At 37.3% G+C, this 21,653-nt stretch overlaps 2 protein-coding genes across 5 annotated transcripts in view; one reads left to right on the top strand and one right to left on the bottom strand.

Annotated features, from left to right (window-relative positions):
- LOC127072597 (protein artichoke-like) overlaps positions 1-21,653 on the bottom strand; it is a 110,924-nt gene that overhangs the window by 6,896 nt on the left and 82,375 nt on the right. The window contains exon 3 of one of the 4 annotated variants that reach the window (XM_051013111.1): positions 474-639. The exons of 2 other annotated variants lie outside the window; for them this stretch is intronic. The gene's annotated coding sequence lies outside the window, so the exon portion shown is untranslated. Of the gene's footprint in view, positions 1-473; positions 640-6,183; positions 6,584-21,653 lie in introns of those variants that run through there. One more of the 4 variants, XM_051013114.1, reaches the window with a different exon arrangement.
- On the top strand, positions 17,456-19,358 carry LOC127072611 (maltase 1-like). The gene has a single exon (XM_051013143.1). It carries the CDS (start codon positions 17,477-17,479, stop codon positions 19,187-19,189), a length of 1,713 nt encoding a protein of 570 aa, XP_050869100.1. The 5' UTR covers positions 17,456-17,476; the 3' UTR covers positions 19,190-19,358.

The following is a 21,653-nucleotide window of genomic DNA, read 5'->3' as shown; positions in this document are numbered from 1 at the left end:
ATAATAAATATACTTAGATTGTTCGCAATTTCGAAACGTTTTCGTATATTGACAATTAATAGGATTATCCGAGTGCTCTAACGACCATATTAAACATTGATTGTTTGCGCTGACTAAGATAGACGGATTCAGATGGAAAGTAGTTGGCTAATTAAAATTCTATCGATTGACTTTCTACTATTCTAATGTTCATTGAGTCGGACAGTGACGTTGAATTTAATTTAAGATGAATTTGTCAATTCGACTCGAACGAGCTAATATTGGAAAATATTCCACCTTGGGTTTTTTTATCTCACGACCAGTCTAGAGATACTATACCGCGACAAAGGTGAAAAGAGAAACATATGGCGAGTAAGTATTTTTTTCTAGCAGTATGTCACGTGCACGGCCATGGAGAGAATAAAAAGTAGCCCGATAGGTGCGTAGTTGCGCTTTAGATTACAAGCGACCGAACGTTTGCGGGGATAACTTACTTTGTTAGGGGTTGCACTTGATACGAGGTAATGGTAGGTCGTGCACCGTCCGTCGCGTAGAAAAATCAATATTCGCGTTACTTCTAGTTCCTCGTCCTCTCGTAATAAATTTCACTTCTTTACGGAAGTTCGTCGACGTCCCACGACTCGTACGGAAACGAAGAATCTTAAAAATAGTACACTGATCCATTTTTTTCCTTTATCGAAGAAAAGAATTAATTTAAAAGGAGCTCTTAAACGAATACGTCGATCGATCGAACGTAACGGAGAAAGAAAAAGGTTTCAACGGAAAAATTGTATCGATTAGAACGAGCCACACCTTCTTCATAGCTTTAATATTCCCATTGTCGGTCGTTCTTTGTTTGCGTTTGCATGTTGATTCGATAACTGTGTCCGCGTGGGAATTTTCAAATTGGATGAAATATAAAAATATTTCGAATAAGTCAATGTGATATCGATGGAATGCTCCCGAAGCATCTCGACATCATGGACGAACGTGCGATGCGAGAGGATTTCCCAAAGGGTACGCTGTCGAACACACTGCGAGAAAAATAAGTAAAAACGAATGACGAATGGAAAATCATTCGCTTTAGAAATTCAAAAACGATAGAGTGTAGGTGAGTGTGTTGTGTTTTCCGTTCGGCGCGATGTACAAAGTATGATGGCGGAGAATAAAATATCCAACGGAAAAGCTTTATCCGAGTGAACCCGTTTTGAAGATACGAGGAGAAGGAACTTAAAAGCTACGTCACATTTTATGCACAATGGCGAAGGAAGTCGAACGCATCGATGGATACTTGACGGGGTTCCCTTTTATCGAACTGAACCACCGAGGCTCGTAATTTGGCTTTCCTCTCGTAGACTGTAAACGAGATCGATAGATAAAGAAAGGAAATATCCTAGTGTGCGTTTATGTGAGAGCGCTAGAAGGAATTCTTGATAAGAAGGAATCATTGATAAGCAGTAGAATCTTTCAAAGGAAACTTTGCGTTCCAAGTCAAAAGTGAACAATTTCTTTTCTTCTTTCTTTTGGTTTTACTTTAAAACGAGAAACCTTCCTCTTGTAGAGATTATATACCAGAGTATTTTTCGGTTCGTGGCTTATACGAATAGGCATTTTCTCTCGTCATCGTCGTCGTCGTTGTCGGGAAATGGCCACTTATGTTCGTTCTAGATATCGCATGCGTGAGGCGTGCGAGTATTGTACACTTCTCAGTATGAATACCTTGTTACATCGAGGAACGCAATAACGACGATGCGGTTATGGCGATGGAGTCGTGCTTGCAAGCACTGCACACAATGCGTTGGAGCACTTCAAGTTTTCTGAACATCTCATAGGATAACGCCTGGCGAAAGCTGCGATGTGAAATGAGTGTGGAAACTATACGACGTGTATGCGGAAAATTTTCTGTTCGTCAATACGGTACATTACGAAAAGACCGAGAGATTTCCTTGCTCGAGCGATTTTCCATCTCTGTTGTGGGAGTTAATAGATCTTTTTAATTATTTTTAATTAACATCAGACTCGACAATTAAGGAACTTGGTACAAAGAAGTCTTTCATTTGATATTCTTCTAAAATCTGTGATTACTTAAAGTACGTATCTAATATTAAACAAGTAATATTATTCATTAAACTGGATTCTCAGCAGACGATATCAATGCTTCTCGCTAAACTGTACTCCCAATTCGATAGCCAATTTGGATCGAGTCAATTTAGAGACGAAATGTAGGAGACTCGCGAACGTACATACGTATGTAGAGACGTATCAATCGCGTCGCTTAAGCGGAATCGACGCGGATCCGTATGGATCGGTCGGATAACCATCGATAGGTATTTCCTGTGCGGCCGAGGACCGGCCTAACTCTCTCCGGCCAGAATGTTCTGCTCCATTACATAGTCGCAACGAAATTGAATTTCCTCGGCGTGGCGTGGCCGATGTCGTGCTGCTCGCGCAACACCGATTGGAGCCTCGAATCAAAACGATGGAAGTTCGTTCGCAAGAAAACGTAGTATTCGCAAGGTAGCTAGGTATGCAAAGAAAGGAAAAATAAAATGAAAAGGGAGAGAAGAAGAAAGGTATCGAGCGTATACTTTCGTAAAGAAAAAGCTGCACTTCGTCGATGTAGGAATATAATAGAACGAGTGAAATTAAACGAGAAAGATTTTATATGTTTTCCCCGTGGGTATTCTGGATTCATATGAAAGATAAAAAGAAATATATTTATCCACTTACATTGGATATGCAGAAATTAATTATCAGAGTGCGTGTTAAATAATTAATTCTCTATTGATCTTGTAAAAGGGGGAAGAACTATTTTGAAACAGGATAGAAAGAAAAAGAAATGAAATTCATGTATACATAGTTTTGCGCGTTACAGAGATAGAGAGAAAAAAACGAGCACAACAGCTCCGAGTGCCTCGCAGTCGTTCGCTTATTTAAATAAGAACGAGAAGATGGTAATGAGAATGCAAATGGTACGGCGTACGTTCACGCGAGCTTTGTTGCACATGCTACGAAACAATAAAAAGTCACCGTCCGTGAGGACCGCGGTTTAATATCGTGTAAAGTGAAGTTCGAATGATGCTTTTAAAGTGGCACGTGTCGATGAGGAGACGGTAAGAAACAAAGAAAAGCTCCCACGAGGTTTACTTTCGAGGTTTTTATTCTCTTTGAGAATAGTAGGTATATATTTATAGTACTCTTAACGAGTCTATAACAAAGCGATCGGTTATCCGAATGAGAGCTTAAAAAAATTTAAACATTACATTCATGGATATGTACCCACACAACGTCTACCTTTTACAAGAGAGACACGTAATGCCCGTATATCTATATACATACCTATATCCTCCCACGAATATTTCTAGACGATATCGAAAATCAATATGTCAATTATTTATCGTACGATTCGGTGTCGAATACCAATAGGAAGTGCTATAAATATTGTTTGGACATTTTCCTTACGAATATTGTGCCGGGTTTCTAGGTCGTTTGATATAATTATACTATCTTTCCTTTTTACAAGAATTAATGAATTCTTATAACATCCACAAAGACTACTTCTCGATGAGACATCAGGAGCGGCACCTTATAACTCCGTAATAGCCGTACGGTTATTAAAAAGCGCACTGTTATCAGGTCGCCTACTTAACCTACTTACATAAAATTCATGTTAATTTATTAACATCGTTGTACGCAACATTATGCATACGAACTCGCTCATTGAGATCCATCTTCTTATTTTCTCCCATTTTTCTTCTTGTTTCCTTTATTATTTTTAACTTGAGAATGGTAAAATACGATGATAATTTTGTTTGAATATGAAGAAATCGATTCTTCGTTTGAAATAAGAGTACGTGCATATATGCACATTCTTTAGAAATTTAAGTGGATCGATCTAAACGGATGTAGATAGAACGATAATATTTTTTCATTGGGTGTTTTATCTAATCAAATTACAGTGGATTAATTCCAACAAGACATTAATTAAATATTTATCGATTATTTATGTGTAAATTCTTTCTTATCTTTTTCTAGCATTTCTTTGGATTTTTATCAAATTGCGAAGTGTTGATAAATTTTTTAACGTATCCACTTGATGTATCTGATATCAAGAAAGAAATTCATTATCGCTGAGTATTATTTTTTTAAAGAAAACAATAGTTGTTTGATTCCCATAGGAAAATTGCATTGAAAATTCTAGTATCCGATAAACATGATATCTCTATCGATAATGCGAAATCGTTACTTTTGCTGTTAGTATTTACAAAGATGCTTATCGAGCGGCACTTTTTTAATCCAGTCCAAGGCCGTGGCACACGTTGGATCGATTGTTTCCTAGAGTCATCGCGTTTAACTGCGCCGTTCTGTGAACGTCTCGAATTCTTCTTTGAGCCGTAGTATACTATGGGACATGGAATTTTTATAGCGTATTACATAAAATATAATAGCGAATCTTTTTTATATCATTGCTATCCAGAAAATGATAAACGAGGTTACAGATCGATTTGTGCGAGATTGACTTGACGGTCGATCTTTTAAGGGGTATCAATTGGATATGTAAGACGCTTCAGAAAACTGATACTCTCATCCTTATTCGAGGATGTGGTTTCTTTCGAGCGTGAAGTTCTTCCAAGAGGATCCAATCTGCTTGTAAAAGCAGAAACGCTCAGTTTGATGCTTGACCGTCTCCCTTTCCCCATTTCCATCTTTTATCTCTGTCTTTTGCTCTTCTTCTCTCATGTAAATCCAAGAAGGTCCCGCAATCTCGCTGGATTACGCACGACCACGAACGATTTTATAGCGCAACACACGAAAAGACGTCTTTCTTGAGTATTCCCGGAAAAACCTTTCAAGTTCAAGTCAAGTCTTAAAACGATCGAGGAAACCTTCTTGCGTTGGTTTTTCTTCTTGGCGATAAATTTTCCTGCATCTTATAGCTTCCCAAGATGGTTCCTGTCCTTCGAGATTCGAAACAGAGCATGTCGATCCTTTTCATCGAATTTTCAAAGTAACTTCTTGCGTTATTTTTTTTCCCGTTGACGTATATTTCGGATATATTAACGTTTCTATCGTATGGTGTAAACGCATTTGGTGTATCACACAAGAAATTATTTTAACAGGCAAAATTAATCGAGTTATGAAAGAAAGAGAGAGAAAGAGAAAGAACTCTATTTCTTGGTGTGAAAGAAATGAAGAAAAATCTAATAAAAGAATCTAATAAATAAAGTTTTCAAGAGTAACGAAGGCGTTCGAAAGGCGTTATGAAATGATTACGCTATTGTTTATCAGCCACCTTTGAGTCACGTTGTTCACGGAACTTTCCAATGCAATAAAAAACTTTTCTGATAGCATCTCGTTTCATCGAGGGAGATGGGCTATAGATATTTCACCTTGGAGATTGAAATCGTTTCTTCGTACTCCGTGTATATCAAAATCGAATATCTTTTCTCGATTTGCTTGACACATTCACTTACAGTGTTCCTTTTAACGGATTCTTGTTTCAATATTTTTTCTGAAAGATCATGATAAGATTTTTTCATTTCTGTATTCATGGAAGAAAACAACTGTTGTATGTACGCACGAGTACAGCGTATCGTGAACAAACACTTTATTATACTTATGTCATCAAGTCCGATTTCAGAAAATTATATAGATTAGTGATGCTCGTATTTGAAATCGTACAAAATCGAACGAGTGCGATAACGAAAGAAGAAGCTTTTTGTCGCAACCTCGAGCCATGTCAAGTTCTTTTTAGGAATTAAATGTAGGTCAGCGTGTCAGTATGTCAATATAATATCTACGTAATGATCGTTCGAATTATTTTCTAATTGTTCTAAATTACAATATATTAATGCGTAATCTAGTTTAATGTACAATGTAATATATATGCAATAATTTATTGTTTCATTAAATTTTGTACAAATAATTAGGATAATGTAATTATTCTACTATTAACATTATTATTTCCAATATTATTATCTTTCCCATTTAATATTTATTAAATAGCTAGTATAATATTCTTTCCTTACAAATTTCTGAAAAAAGAAATTATGTATCATGATGACGTTATTTTATTGTCGTTAAAATTAATCAAAATATGCAATAACAATACAACTATTGTAATATTAACTCCTTAATTAATCGATTTATATGTTCTAACTAAACGTATTCTCATTTTGTATTCTTTAAAACTCATATACGTACGTTTTTTACGACGAAGTCTCGCATTTTCGCGGAGAATAGCGATTTACGTTTTCGTGAAGACGATGATAAGGATGAGTACAATAGCGATGGAGAATAGCGATGGAGAAGCTAGCAGCGCGACGAAACCCCTCGATGAAGACACGTTATCGCGAAGAAAATCGGACAGTTTCCGCGGATGAGCTTGCAGTTGACGGGCACAAAAGAGACGACCGGGTGTTTCTCCTTCGATGTTTTTGTGAAAAGTCTCGAGGTTAAAAAGATGACGGAGAGTCAAGATATGTGTGTATATATACGTAAGTATGAAAGAGAGAGAGAGAGAGAGAGAGAGAGAGAGAGAGAGAGAGAGAGAGAGAGAGAGAGAGAGAGAGAGAGAGAGAGAGAAAGAGAGAATGGACGAGTTGGGTTAGACGAGCAGAGCATCTAGAAGGGAGCGACGTGGGAACTTTTTTGAAAGAGCTTTCGCGGGGGGTCCTTTGGGGTAGTCGTTTGCTATGAAGATAACCACCACGATGTAACAACCGACGTACATTAGCTCCGAGAGGAAAGAGAGAGAGAGAGAGAGAGAGAGAAAATAGAGATAAAGAAAGAGAGAGAGAGAGAGAGAGAGAGAGAGAGAGAGAGAGAGAGAGAAAGAGAAAATAGAGATAAAGAGAGAGAGAGAGAAAATAGAGATAAAGAAAGACAGAGAGAAAGAGAGAGAGAGAGAGAGAGAGGAAAAGAGAAGGGAGAAGAGTACGGTCGCGCCCGTATTTATCGCAACCCAAATCTGAAATGGAACGAATTCTTCCCCCTTCACGCGGTCTACTAGTTCGTGCCATTTTTTTTCATCAATATCCTAATGCTCTCGAGAAAGGTAAAGGAGAATGTGTAGAAGAAAAGAAAAAAGAAGGGTTGCTTCGAAGCGATGCAATGAACAAGATGCTTTTTCTTCAGATTTAAGCCACTCGTCGCTCTTAGCAGTGTTAACTCATTAGCTGAAAAATACGCGAGCTAAAAATATAACAGACTTTATCTCCAATCGATTTAGGCTGCCTTTGAATTAGCCCAAGCTTTGCAAGAATCTGTGCGAGAGAGTGTGATATATAATATATGTATAGTAGTACTACTGTTTCTAGCACCATCTTTTGAATGATGATTTCTTTGGGATAAGTAAATCATTATTATACGGTACGATATCTTTTAGATAATTTTTTTTTAATTTTAATTTATACATATCAACTTTATTTTACAATATGTACGAATGAAAATGATTCTTACAAAAGCTTTTCGACGATTGAATCTTTTGTGTCCAAGCCCTTTATATCCATACACAGCAACCATACGCATGCATGTATGCACGCATGTATAGGATATCCTTTCCTCGTTTATTATACCAACAAAATTCTCAAATAGCCATGAAATTCTTCCTTGATCATCGAAGCAAGCATGTGGTTGTCTCCTTGTGCGACAATTTTAAGCTTCATTTGACGCGACGTATAGGGAAGTCATCGTCGTATGTGTATGCGTCACTCACTAGAATAAACTTGCTGTCAGCGACGATTTTAAATTATGTACTAGGAAATATATTCCTGTGCTGTTATCTCTGCTGTTCTTTTGTCTTTTTTTATTTTTCTCTGTGATCTTTGCTTTTGAAAATTGTTTCATTGCAGAGATGTCAGGATGAAGAAAAGAATGACGGAAGAAATGTGTATGCATATCGGAACGAGTCAGGATATCAGAAACGAATAAGAATTAAATTTATCAAATCAAAGTAATAAAATTTTTTTGTTATTATACTCGTATTATTAGTAATTATTATCTTTATATCTTTTTGTTAAAAGGTTAGTATAAAAACAATGAAAGAAACTTATGTATAATTTTTCTCGAGAAAATCTTAAGAAGATAGTCGATAAGTCTTGCAATAAGTCTTTCACTTTGTCAGCAATTAATGTTCTTTCAGATACCAAAACCGATAACTATTTGTCCTTTTTCCATTATTATCGCGAATCTCTCTTTTTCTCTCTTTTTCTTTCAACTTTCTGCATTGCAGATTAGAATCATTGTTTTAAGGAAATAGTAATGTGAAAAGTTTTGTTCGTTCTTGGAGCGTGCTTTCACAATAATGGTATTTTGAGGTTATAAAATCTGAAGTCCTCCGCGCAAAGAAATAAAGGGAAGAAGGAAAATGAAATGAAGAGTCAAAGGCTTGGTATCTTTGGCGTCTCTCGCGTTAATTAATTTGTATTCAAGCCTTTACCACCCGCTGGCTAACGACGATGCTCGAGTAGCTTCACGTACCTATATATGTACATATATATATATATATATGTATATATATATGTATATATATGTATATATATATGTATATAAATGTATCAGACGAAGTCGACGTGGTTCTATGTAAGGATTAATGTCGCTGATAACGACAGTATCGTTGATAACAAGAAGGGATATACATGTACTTTACAACGTTGTTCACTTACCGCTAGCTTATTCGTAATAATTAGCGTTAGCACTGTCGAGTTTAATCGTTAATTACTTGAATCGTAATAAAAAAAAAACTCAAATACATTTCAGAATGAAAAATAAATCTGCACGTAGTGGAAGATCTTCGCAAAAAGGAGAATATTCGTAATAACGAATAATCATTAGGTTTATCTACAATTAGAAAATAGAGATTGGTAGCGATCGTATTTCGGAATTCTTATCAGAAAGTGTCATGAGCAGGAAAACGAGGGATAATACGATGATATTTCAGCTTTGTTGGGAATTGGAATTTTGTGTATAGAACTTGACTTTCTTTCCCTTACATCTTCTTCTCCTTTATGCCTTCCTTCTCCTATGTTGTAATTCAGTTTAGAAATTCTCCTAATTCAGTAATCTCTACCGTGAGATCGGATTGTTCGGTTTCAGGCTACATCGCAATGGTCGTTCTATAGCGAGAAACTCTGTATTGCTCCCTCGTAACAGGATGACGTGCCAATTCGAGTAGGTAGGTACATACGCGAGTTCGTGTTTTGGGAGAAGTTTCTCTAGGAGAACTTTCGCCATCGTTTCTTCTTGCTTTTAAAAAAGTGGAACGAGATCTTATCAAACTTACTATACTACCATCGTATACGTGTATATCTACTTACATACGTTCTCGAAGAAAAAGTATAATGTTACGAAGAAGTAATAATTGTTCGTACTTTCCAATATTTATAAGATAAAGAAAGAAAATACTTTTGAAAAAAATCAACGGACAGATTAATAAATCGTAAATATTTTTTGCAATGTCCATCGATCAATACATAATATTTATCATCGTTCGGTAAAATTCCTGGTAACACTTGGCCAGTTTACTTTTTTTCTCTTTTTCTTCATATATATTAAATAAAAAATCAAATCTAACGCATTCTTTTCTTCGTAATAGCGTCACGTTGTCGGTATGAGTTCGTGGTAATCGAGGAGGAGATAAGAGAATAAGTTGCACTCTATGGCGAGATGTAAACAACGTGAATACTAGTAAAAGTAGAAAAATAAAAGTACTATCAGTGCAGAGGCACTCGTGTTTTTCCTCTCCTTCTCTCTCAGGGAAATGCAAATTTCGCGGAACCACAGTGTAGCCAACGCCTCATGGCAACCCTAACGCAAAGGTACGCGCGTAGAATCCGCGTCGAGACTGCGGTTCCGCGGCTAGCTTTTGATTTATATTCGAGTCACGCCAAAGGTGTGTGATTTATACGTACGAACAACGACAGAGGCATTGCTGCCTAAAGTGGCGGTTGCTCGACATGTAAAAAAAAAAGAAAATAGGAAAAGAAAATTTCCCCGTTGAACGTAACCACGATTAATTAAATATAATACTTTATCCGATGTTTGAGGTTGAGCTACGGTTTTTTACAGCGCACGTTTTTATCGAGAAAAATTCTCCATCTCGGAGATCCTGACTAGGATCGATCGATTCTCACGAAAGACAGGAGATCCCTCTTCTATACTTCATTACCGTGTAAATGGGACAATTACTTGAAGCTAAATCGAGCTCTTTACGTCTGACGATGGGCCCTCATCTCACTTCATTTTCTTGAACATTACCGTAGCCCGTTTTGCGGTACGCCAGGAAGTATCTACAGTTTATCGTTAACTTGATCGAACGCGATGAACGATAGTTCTCTTGTTAACGAGATTTTTCTCTATTAACTCCTACAGTATGAATCTGTCCTAATTTTATTAAAGAAGATCGCTCGAAGATATCAGAAAGGGAAAATACATTTTCCTGAAACTTGTTCGCAATATCTTTTTCTTTGATAAAAATAACTTACATAGTTGTTCGATCGTCAGAGAGTTAACTTCTGCTTCTCCCTTCACCGGAAATTAGGCCGATCTGATCGCAAAGGTAGGGAGATGAGTTTCGACTTTCAAATGGACCAGATGTCGCCTTCCATTACTAGCTTTTTCGAACGCTAACTAGATTTTCTGATATTGCTCTTATTATTCTTATCGATCTCGCGAAATTTGTTCGTTTCATTTACCTCGTAAATGAAAGCTTTTGTTGGGTAAAAAGGGCTTATGTTACAGGTAAATTTTAACGAAGCGATTTTCTTCAATTCAAGCCAGAACTCGAATTAGTGTCGTTCATTTAACGATCTACGTTTATTATTGCGGTTTGAAACGAATCGGATTATATAAAATGTCGTGATTGTAATATAAAATTCGAAAGACAAGATGAATGGTTATAGTATAACGTACAATCGGTGAACATGATTGCGATTCGGATTAATATTGGAGGCAATGGAAGTGAGAGAGAAGAATAGAGATAAAGTAGAATGTCTTCTCTTAATGTTTCGTTGGAATTAAAGCAAGCGTTGTAAACTACGTAATATAGTTTGCGTACGCTATTACCTTCCTCCTGGCCACTTTACAGCCTGCTTCTATACTATCCGGAATATTACAATTATATTTTACCTCTGTCTGTTTATCTGTTTGTCTGTTTGTCTGTTCGTCTCTCTCCCTCTCTCCCTTTCTCATTGTCTTCCATTAAATTAATAACAGTTCCTTTACTACTCCCAAGGTTTGTTTTCTGAAGGAAAACGGACTCAAAGGCGAGTAAGCAACGACGTTCCTTGGATACACTCGTGAAGCGTTAGATTCCATAAATTCTAACCTTTGGCATTCTGATTCACAGTAACGGTTGATAGAGCTCGACCCTTTGTACAAACATTGAGATTCGTTTGGTCAAGTTAATTTGTCGAGTAGGAGGTTGATTAGACGCTAAAGAATAAGTAAAGAAATGTTCTTGGCTTGACATCGATAACATATTGTAAAATACGAATAGTAAAAAAGTTCTAAACTAGCGAGAGAGAAATATAGGAAAATGTTAAAACGAGAGACAGATAAAAATTGATACGATGCGAACTAACTCCTACTGTTTTGTATTACGAGTGCACTCTGATATTGGTCGAACGAGAACGCTTAATTACACGGACTAATTAAAAAGAGGTAGTGAATTTCAATGGATGTGTGTATGTATGTACATGTATGTGCACGTATGCATGTATTACATTCGACAATGTTCGACCGAACAAAATTCGTTTCAATCGTCGCTAGAGAAAAGATTCTCGTTTGTATGCGTTTCAACAGTTGGAAAAGTGCGATGGAATTCGCAATAGCGATACAATGAGACGTGAAAAATTCAATCGAGTTTTCTTTTGTGTTAAAGAAAAAAGAAAGGAAGAGAGAAAGAAAGAAGAAGGGAGATATACGTACGATGGTGGTAATTTCGAAGGATACTTTGGAATTTTATTAATTTCGTTCAATGTCAAGACGATGTACAAGAACAGAGATTCTTGGTGAGAAGTCGTAAAGTCCTTTCCTATCTCTCTTTCTTCTTCTATTTCTCTTTCTTCCTTTACGTTTCTTATTATGAACGTCAGTTCTCGAAAAGTCCAAACCTTCAGTTCTCATTGTTTCTCGTTACTGGAATTACTCCGAGCTTTGAATATCGCGAGTACACTTTGACGCATCGTTTTCGTTTCTACGAGTCAGAAGGAAAAAAAGAGAAAGAAAAAGAGAAAAGAAGAAGAGTCATTACACCTGATGGTACTGTCTTTCTTTTACTATCATTTTCCATTGTTTCTTGTCTTGTATTACGTATCGAAATCCACGACCGTTTCACTCTTCAGGCATTGTAACATTTCAAGATTCTCTATTCCGTTATTTGTTACCTACATAAAATCTATCCTTCTCAAGTTTCTTCTTCATTTTTTCTTTTCTTCCTCCTTCGCGCTACGCTGTTATTCGACTTTATACGTCGTTCGCATTTTGATCAAAAGGGGAAAGGATTCCTTTCGGAATTTCACATCGATTTCTCTGATTCGTGCGATCTTCGTTGAAAAGCTTGCTGAGAGTCCTTGTTAGAAGAGTTGAACGCGCTCATTCTCCGAGACGAATGAAGTAGCAGGAAGAGGATGTGCTTTCGAACAGATAGTCGTCGTTCTCGAATGTGAGATTCAAATTAGGTAATTGCAGGATTTGAAAAAAGTTCGTCGTTAATTACGTTCTTCCATCGAGGATACTATTTTTATTCGCGTAATCCGAGAGAACGAGATCGATGTGATTCTGGTCTGTTAGTTTCCTTCAAAGACATTACTGAATATTCCTGTTCTTTTTTTTTATATCCTTTAAAACACGTTTATTTTTATTTGTAGTTAGTAAATCCTTGCAAGTGTTACGTGAGTAGTGGGAAGTAAATGGTAGCAGATAACTCTAATCTTGCTATTAATCCACCTTTTTATCTTTTTTATTATTGCCTTTATCTTAGCGCTGTTTATCGTGTAGGAAACAACGCCGACATCGTCTATCAAAGATAAGAGAGTTGAATCGGAAAAAATATAAAAATATTTATGTAATAAAAGTGTTCATTTTCGCAAACAAATTAGAATTCGTTCGTTATCTTATTCTTTGTTTATACAAGATCGAATGCATATTTCGATTTTAACTCGTAACGACAAACGCAAATATTCGGCCAATGTATATTATCCAGATATTCTTTGGTAGACTACCATCGGATGACAGAAGGTCGCTACGTGACGTACGCTATGCACTCAATATATTTGGTTTCGATCGTATCACGAGCCACATTTCGTTCTCGTCTTCCTATTGCAGAGAAATAGAAGTTGACGTTTTGTCGATATATCGATCGGTAATTTCTTAAAAAGAAAGAAAGGAAGAGACTTCAAGGTCCAGATGTCATCAGAAGCTTGTATGTGCGGCCCACATGAAAACGTCATGTCGAACGAACGTATCACTAATTGCTCGCTCCATTAAGGATTCTCCAATTTGTACAATGAATAGTCGTTACGATTACTACTACTACTATTATGAAACAAACGAATGCACACGGGCTCGCTTAAGAAGAAAGCGACGTTATTTAACGCCGGCAGCGTTATTTAAAGTGTGTCCTATATCACAGGAGAAGCCTGGCTTTCCTCTTTTATCGCGATTTAATTAATCAGTAAGTGCTCCCTGTTGAACTCAATGTGGCTTTCGAGATCGTCCGCGGAAGGAACCCTCGAAAATTAATGGTAACGAGTAACGAGTCTTCCACTGTGTGAGAGTATGGATGTGTGTCTGCACGTCCGTGTATCAATATACATAAAGAAATTCGAACTCGAGTATATAGAGTGAACGACGCAGAAGGTAGGGTTACAATTAACGTGAGTCAATCCGCGATCAAACTGAGGAACATTTAAATAAACTCGACCGATTCGTCAAGTGGACGAGCCTACTCGAAAGTGTGGTTTTTTCAAATTAATTAATACCTCGCGAACGTAGGTAAAATTTGTCGTCTCTAGGTGACCCACGTTGGAATGTGAGCACGGTAAAATAGAAAGAGCGAGAGTGGAAGAAAAAGAGAAGATGGAAAAATTTTGAAATATGTATTTAAAACGTTAAAGGAAGGAAACGTTTAGATGCTTTTTTGAACGATACCGAGTGCGTGGGTACGTCCTAGAAAGTTACTCTTGCGGATAGGATTAGAGTACCATTGGTATGTCGGCTCAGTTAACATTGGTGCATTTTAATTATGGTCACCCTTACCTTATCCACCTTGTACTCCCTAGCACTAGAACTCCTAACTTAATCCCAGTCGACTTCCTTCTTCCAGCGTACTCTTCCTCCAGTGTTACACGCTATTACGACCCTGAGATTATTCCTACTAATTATTTTAATTACGCGTGCCTACGAAATGTTCGTCGCAAGGTGGAGACTCGAAAGTGAAGAGGCAATGCCGCGAGCGTACGCGCCATCGTCGCTAAGAATCTTCCCTTTTGCTTGTTTCCGAGCAAATCGAAGTGAGAGATTACGTAATTTCCCGACTTTTCGACAAATTAGTCGACAAATTAGTATTTCGTTCTTTGATTCGTTCTTCTAAGATTCCTATGAAATAAATCCGTTAGAAGGTTAAAGGCCTTCGATAACGATGATAAGAAATATTTTCTATTACTTTTAGAGCTTAAAAATATTGTTCTTCGGATGTAAATGTTAGAAAAATGATCATTTCATAGCAGTCAACGATGCGTGATTTTGTTAACATGGTATTTCTTCGCTTTCATCTCATAAGAACGTTAGAGAACGGAAAGGTATTTTATACTATGAAAAGAAGGAGATACACCGAAAGAGAAAGAGAAAGATCACACGATGTTTCATAAAGTCATAATGCGTGAAAAATAAGTATGTATGTTCATTATCATTTTCTTTTTTAAAATTCATTTTGGCAAGTAGCAAGTTTTGCCACAAAAAATGGCAAAAAATGATGTAATAGTGATAGTAGATTGAAGTTTGAGAGAATCTCGAGAGTCTCATGAAACATTTTTCACCGGGTAGCTTATAAATAACGAATGTTGTCCTTTATTTTCCAAGAGCTCCCTTCGTTCTGCTCTGCTACTCGGGCTTGTATTTCCTCTCTGATTCTTCTTTTTGTTTCTACTTTCTCAGTTTTTTTTTTTTTTGATGGAGATATAGCTATCCTTAAGTTTTCCCTTGATTTACTTGCAAATGTTACGCAAGCGCGTGCTCGTGCCTCAGTAATATCAATGCATCGCTAATGTATTTCGTGTTTTCTGTGTATAAAGCGTGCGTAAAATGTGAAGATATAAACGAGAGAGTTATTTTTGGATTTATCGTGACATTTATCGCATCATTCATTTGGTTATCCGATATTTACGACATGTAACCCATACGTTTTATTTTGCGTGTATTGATTTATTTTAGTTTCTACACACGTATGTTTTTTATATTATTGCTTAAATGTAATTATATTTTACCTTTGATAAGTTCCCTTGAACCCGATAAAATACTTTGATCCTAGAGTATTGACATGCATTTTAAATAAATATTTAAAGGGCACTCTATATCGAAAGCCTATTGATCACAATAATTCACTCGAGAACGTTTATCGTTCGAGAATTAATTAGCGATCGAACCGTGGCGACTCGAATAAACTTGTTAGGCTAATTAATTTGCAGTATCAGGAGCACTTTGCATTTGACATCGCTGATGTCTCTCTCGTTTGTGGTGACTCCAAAATTTGCAGTCTCGAAATTGTTCTCTCTCTCTCTTTCTCTCTATATCTCTATCTCTATCTCCATCTATCTCCCTTTCCTGCGTTAATATCGTCAAACTATTTCCAATAATTTTCAAAGACTACATATAGTTTGCGAAATAATTGTTATTAAGGCGATGCGTACATACGATAGCTTCTTTGAAGGTCTTTTGGATAATTTACGTAAAATTTGTTGGTAAATGATCAAAGATAGAAACAGAGAAAGACAGAGGACGAGTAAGGGAATGAGGTAAAGAGAGAGAAGTAAAGAGAAACGTTGGATAGTAGCGCGTTACTTCCGTGAACGAGGGCTAATAACCTGGGAAGTTAATTACGGCCGTAAACTGCGAGGGGTTTGTTTGACTACCCCATCGCGCCAAGGGTGGCTGACATAAGGTGGCCTTGTTACATCGGCTATGCCGACACCCTGCTAGACACCCCTGTCGTCTCTAACTCCTCTTTCTCCCTCTTATTCTGCTGCTCTTTCGAAGCTATCACCCATCGTGAAAAGCTTTCTCATTCTCTTGAATATCAAGGGAACGCCGTGAATGTTGACTTAAAGCTTCGACTTTAGCTGTCGGTATCGTGCGAACAAATCGATATTCCTTTAGAAAATCAAGTTCGATAACAAAAAAAAAAAAGAAAAAAAGACAGAAAATAAGAGAATATCTTTTCTGTTCACTCTCTTCAATTTTTTATGTACATACCTATTAACAAATAAAATTGCTTGAAACGTTACACGGCTAGAACAAATCTAGATATGTTCTAAGAACAAGTTGAACAAATTTTTAATATTAAAAATAACACCTTAGTTCAAAAGAAGAACTTCAGTAAGATCTTAGTTTGATATTATTCGCGATAAGTTATGAGCGAGCGCAAAATAACTCTAAGATTTACTCTTTTGCCAACCGTCGGCTTCGTGAAAGAACAATGTTCATTTCCTTCCACGCACTTTCGAAAGTAAGTAAGGAAGTGAGCACTGCAGAGCAAGTCGAGGTCGATCCTACCCTACGTATAATTAGTTATAACCACGATAGCGGTTATGAGAGGCCAACGCTCGTAAACGCTTTGAACACGCGAGAAGTTGCGCAAGCTCGATGTTTACAGTCTTTCGAATGGCGTGGGAGGCCCAAGGTATTTTATCGTTCGTATGGAATATCGTACGTACCTACACAATCATTTTACGACTACATTGTATTTGTAAAGTTTTGTTTGTTCTCTTCACTTTCATGGACTTTTTTTTATTTTAACTGAAGAAAAAGAACTTTGCTGATGTTAGGTTTGCTTTATCGCTTTGCACGATCTCTTCTCGTAACGATCGTTGTAAAGACAATCTATAAACTAACGAGAAAATTTATAACTAGAGTATTCCCACGAATCGTAAAAAAATCAGAATAACGTACCGAACCTAAACTGCAATATTGATGGATTACAAAGTAAAACGGTAAAAGTAGATAAGAGAGACGTTGTTAGTGAAATGTTGATAGTCTTCGCTATGCATAGATTTATCACGATAGATAAGGAATCATAATTTTTTGTTTGTAATCCGCCAAGAACGTTCAATGAGGTTTCGCAAAGAATTTATCACGATCAAATATTTCACTTGATTTATCGATATCTATTTTTCATTATAAGTGATACCACTTCGATGTGCTTACCTACTTGATATATTTTTCTGGCGAGTCGTACACTATAAATGATCGATCAATCCTAGAGTTTAATCAGTAATCGACAATGTGGCGAGCAGTAACAAATATCGTGATATTGGGGCTTTGCCTCACCTCGTTAGCTTCGGCTGCGAACTCCTGGTACAAGAATAGTTTGATCTATCAGATCTATCCTAGAAGCTTTAAAGATAGCAATGGCGACGGTATTGGTGATTTGAATGGTATTACCAGCAAATTGGAGCATATCGCGGAGATTGGCGCGGATGCTCTTTGGTTATCGCCGATTTATACCAGCCCTCAAGCTGATTTCGGTTACGATATTGCCAATTTCACAGACGTCAATCCAGAATACGGTACTCTGGATGACTTTGACAAACTTGTGGCAAAAGCAAAGTCACTCGGTCTTAAGGTAATTCTTGATTACGTGCCAAATCACAGCTCACACGAGCACGAGTGGTTTAAGAAGAGCGTACAAAAAATCAAGCCTTACGATGACTATTATATTTGGCGGAATGCAACATACGTTAATGGTACGAGGCAACCACCCAACAATTGGCTCTCCGTTTTTGGAGGTTCAGCATGGGAATGGAATGACCAACGTGAACAATATTACTTCCATCAATTCGTTGCTGGTCAGCCAGATTTGAACTACCGTAACAAGGATTTGGATCAAGAGATGAAGGATGTTTACTCTTTCTGGATGGACCGTGGAGTCGAGGGATTCCGTATCGATGCGATTAACCATATGTTCGAGGATCCGAGATTCCTGGATGAACCATCAGCTAATCGTCCTGACTTGCCGCCAGATGACTACGATACTCTCGATCATATCTACACCAAAAATCTTAACGAGACCTATGACGTACTTGCAAGCTGGAGAAAGTTACTCGATCAACACTCTAATAAAACCAAAGGCGATTATAAGATGTTCCTTACCGAAGCTTACACAGACTTTGATCTTACAGTGAGATACTACAAATCTGGTTCTACTGTACCATTCAACTTTATGTTCTTAGGAGATCTTAATAATGCATCTTCAGCCCCTGATTTCAAGCGTTTTATCGATCGTTGGATGAATAATATTCCTTCAAAAGACTACGTTGCCAACTGGGTGGTCGGCAATCATGACAACCACCGAGCTGCTAGTAGATTCGGAAAGGAACGAGCCGATGAGTTGAATATCCTGTCCATAATTCTACCTGGTGTATCTGTCGTTTATAACGGCGACGAAATTGGTATGCTGGATAGAGATTTCACTTATGAAGAAACAGTCGATCCAGCTGGTTGTCAAGCAGGTCCAGATAGATACTATCTTAAATCGAGAGATCCAGAAAGGACACCGTTCCAATGGGACAACAGTACGAGTGCTGGTTTCTCTACGAGTAACAAAACATGGTTACCGGTTCATAGCAACTACAAGACCTTGAACTTGGCAGTACAAAAAAGTAGTCTTAGATCCCATTATAAGGTATTCAAGGCTTTGGCTGCTTTGAAGAAAAAGCCTATTATCGCGCATGGATCCCTCGAAGTTATCCTTGTTACCGAGAAAGTTTTGGGCATTGTACGCAGACTTCCAGGATCAACGGTAGTCGTATTAGTTAATTTCTCAAAGTCTGCTGTTCAGGTCGATGCCAGAACATGGTTGAACGTACCCGAACAACTGGTTGTTTATACTGCCAGTGTTGGATCTAACATCAATAGTGGTACCAGAATCAAAACATCTTCTTATGTTTTACCTGGAACTGCTTCCGTTGTTCTCGTATCTCCAAATTTATTGTAATATTAGTTAAAGAAAATTTAAATGTGAGAAGTAATTTTATCGATTGTTAAACAAGAATAAAAAGTATTGAATTATCTAATATTACTTTTTAATTTCATTGTATTGATGAATCTTTCTCATTTGTTTTAATTTATAAATAAATAAATACAATAATCTACGGTTTACATAATCGTTTTAATCTTCCAATGCCTATTCCTTGTCACAAAGTCGTCTTAGGAGAAACACTTTTCGATTCAACGAATTCGCATAATACAAGTGTTTCCAGCTTCCTACAGGAGATTCCGCGGTTCGTAAATATTTATAATGAAGGTATCCACGGAGAGTAGTAGTTTCTCTTATCAGAAGTAACTATAGCCCTGTTAACCGTATACCGCCGTCACTCTCGATTAACTCTACGATTCTGCAAAATCCGAGTACGCACACTTTCGTATCTTCAAGACATTTTCATATTTTAGTATAAAATTACCAGAGTTTTAATCTTCACTCGTAAATCCATGTACTCGTAGAAATCCATTTTCATTCATAGATCAGAAGCTGTGTAAGAGCAAAAATTCATCCAAATAATTCATCCAATTTCATGTGAGATTATTCAACATCTATTCTAGACATTTTCGCTCGTCGTCTTGTTTTAATTGTCCTTGAGAGTGTTGTGGGAAAAAACGCGAGTTGTGCGCGAGTTCGTCGACCTTAAATGGGGCATTTTTCTAAAGAAAAAGAGTCGAAATAAAAGGTAAGGTGAAGAAGTTGCGCTGTAAGTTATATATGAATTCAGCGGTGGGAAGGAAGAGAAAGAGAAAGAGAGAGAGAAAGAGAGAGAGAGAGAGAGAGAGAGAGAGAGAGAGAGAGAGAGAGAGAGAGAGAGAGAGGAAGAGGAAAAATGCATGCGTGTTGAAGAATATACGCGTGTGCGTTGGTGGAAAATTTCAAGTTTTCATACCGTCATCCATGACTATCCAGCGGACGCGCAGCACCAATCACGCTGAGTGCACATTCTTCAAGCTCTTTCTTTATGCCTGACTCCCTCTTCCTCTCGTTCTACAAGGAGACAGTCGAGAGAAGAGACCTCCTCTCTTCCATGCCATTCTCTTTCTTTCTTTTTCTCTCTACGACGATACAATGTGCATGCATTTGGACGAATGTCTTTACATATGTATACGCGAGAACACAGCCAAGATCGGTCTCTCGCATATTCAATTTTTCCATTTCTTTTCAGCTTTCTTTTTCGTTCTGTTTTTTGTTTTTGTTTTTGTTTTTTTTTACGAAAACGTAGACTGCTTCCTGTAACAACGTCGCATCTTGTTCGTCGCGAGATAACTCCGCGCGTCTTAATTAACACTCTGCTTCACCACCTCGCCAACCCGATTTCTCTCTCGCTATCTCTGGGCTTGTCCTTCCATGTTACCCTTTCCTCTAGCTACCTACATAGAGCCTGAGTTTTCGGGTATATTTGCCTACTCCGAACTGTGCTAGCACATATATCTATAGAGATACGAACGTATATACGTTTTATCGATTAAGGCTCGTGACGCCCGTGAGAACGTTTTCGATCTTAATCAACGGTGCGCTGTTGAGCGTGGGATTATATTAATTGAGTCTCTCTCTTTCTCTTTCTCTCTTTCTCTTTCTAACCGGATACTTTTAAAATATTTTCTTCCTTCCGCTTAGTCGTCCATTTCCGCACTATCTTTTTTTGCTGAAATATACATATAGTTTTTTACATATACTGTTTCTACATACAGAGTCTCGTATTTAAGGAAAAACTGATTTTCACAAGATGAACATGCAAGTATATCTATGTATATATGGATAATGTATATCTTCGTAAAATTAACAATTTCGCTTTGGTTTATAATCAGATTGTATAGACATCGCAATAGCATTTCGTTTTAATTATTCTCTATTGCCTGGTGATTTATTTATTTTATTGCAAGCTCGTTTTATTTCGCTCGAACGAGCTTTCTAGATGATATAACTCGTGACACTTGCTCGAAAGAGATTTCAAAACTTTGACTTCGTCACTTCGTATTCCGAGTAAAGTTTGACGGCATATTCTCTATTCGTCCTTCGCTCTTTCCATTTCTCCTTTTCTCTCTCTCTCTCTCTCTCTTTCTCTTTCTCTCTCTCTTTCTCTCTTTCTCTATTCTCATTCTATCTAGGAGTGACGTCGTGCGGAGTACACTTTAAGAAGAACTCGGACACTTTGAAATTCAGCGTGAAATTGTAGATTTTCTTTGTTATATCTGATAAACATGTTTCTCTTTCTATCTCTCTCTTTGTCTTTCTATTTCCATGCTTTAAAGATGAAAGCAAACGACGAAATCGAGCATACAAATTCCCCACCCACTATCCTATGACTTCGTCAAAAGCGTAGACTCGGTCATTCTTATTTCTCAGAGGTAAGCAATGTTCGGATTCTGACACCACCGGAAAACTCTTCCTCGTTTCTCGTGGTTTACTTATTCGA

This window comes from Vespula vulgaris, chromosome 2 (assembly GCF_905475345.1).
Source record: "Vespula vulgaris chromosome 2, iyVesVulg1.1, whole genome shotgun sequence".
Classification (NCBI taxonomy): domain Eukaryota; kingdom Metazoa; phylum Arthropoda; class Insecta; order Hymenoptera; family Vespidae; genus Vespula; species Vespula vulgaris.
The sequence above is the reverse complement of the archived record's forward strand: the minus strand, read 5'-3'. Positions and strand labels throughout refer to the sequence as shown.

Coding starts and splice junctions, on each gene's coding strand:
- LOC127072611 (XM_051013143.1), top strand. CDS start 17,477: ATGTGGCGAGCAGTAACAAATATCGTGATATTGGGGCTTTGCCTCACC.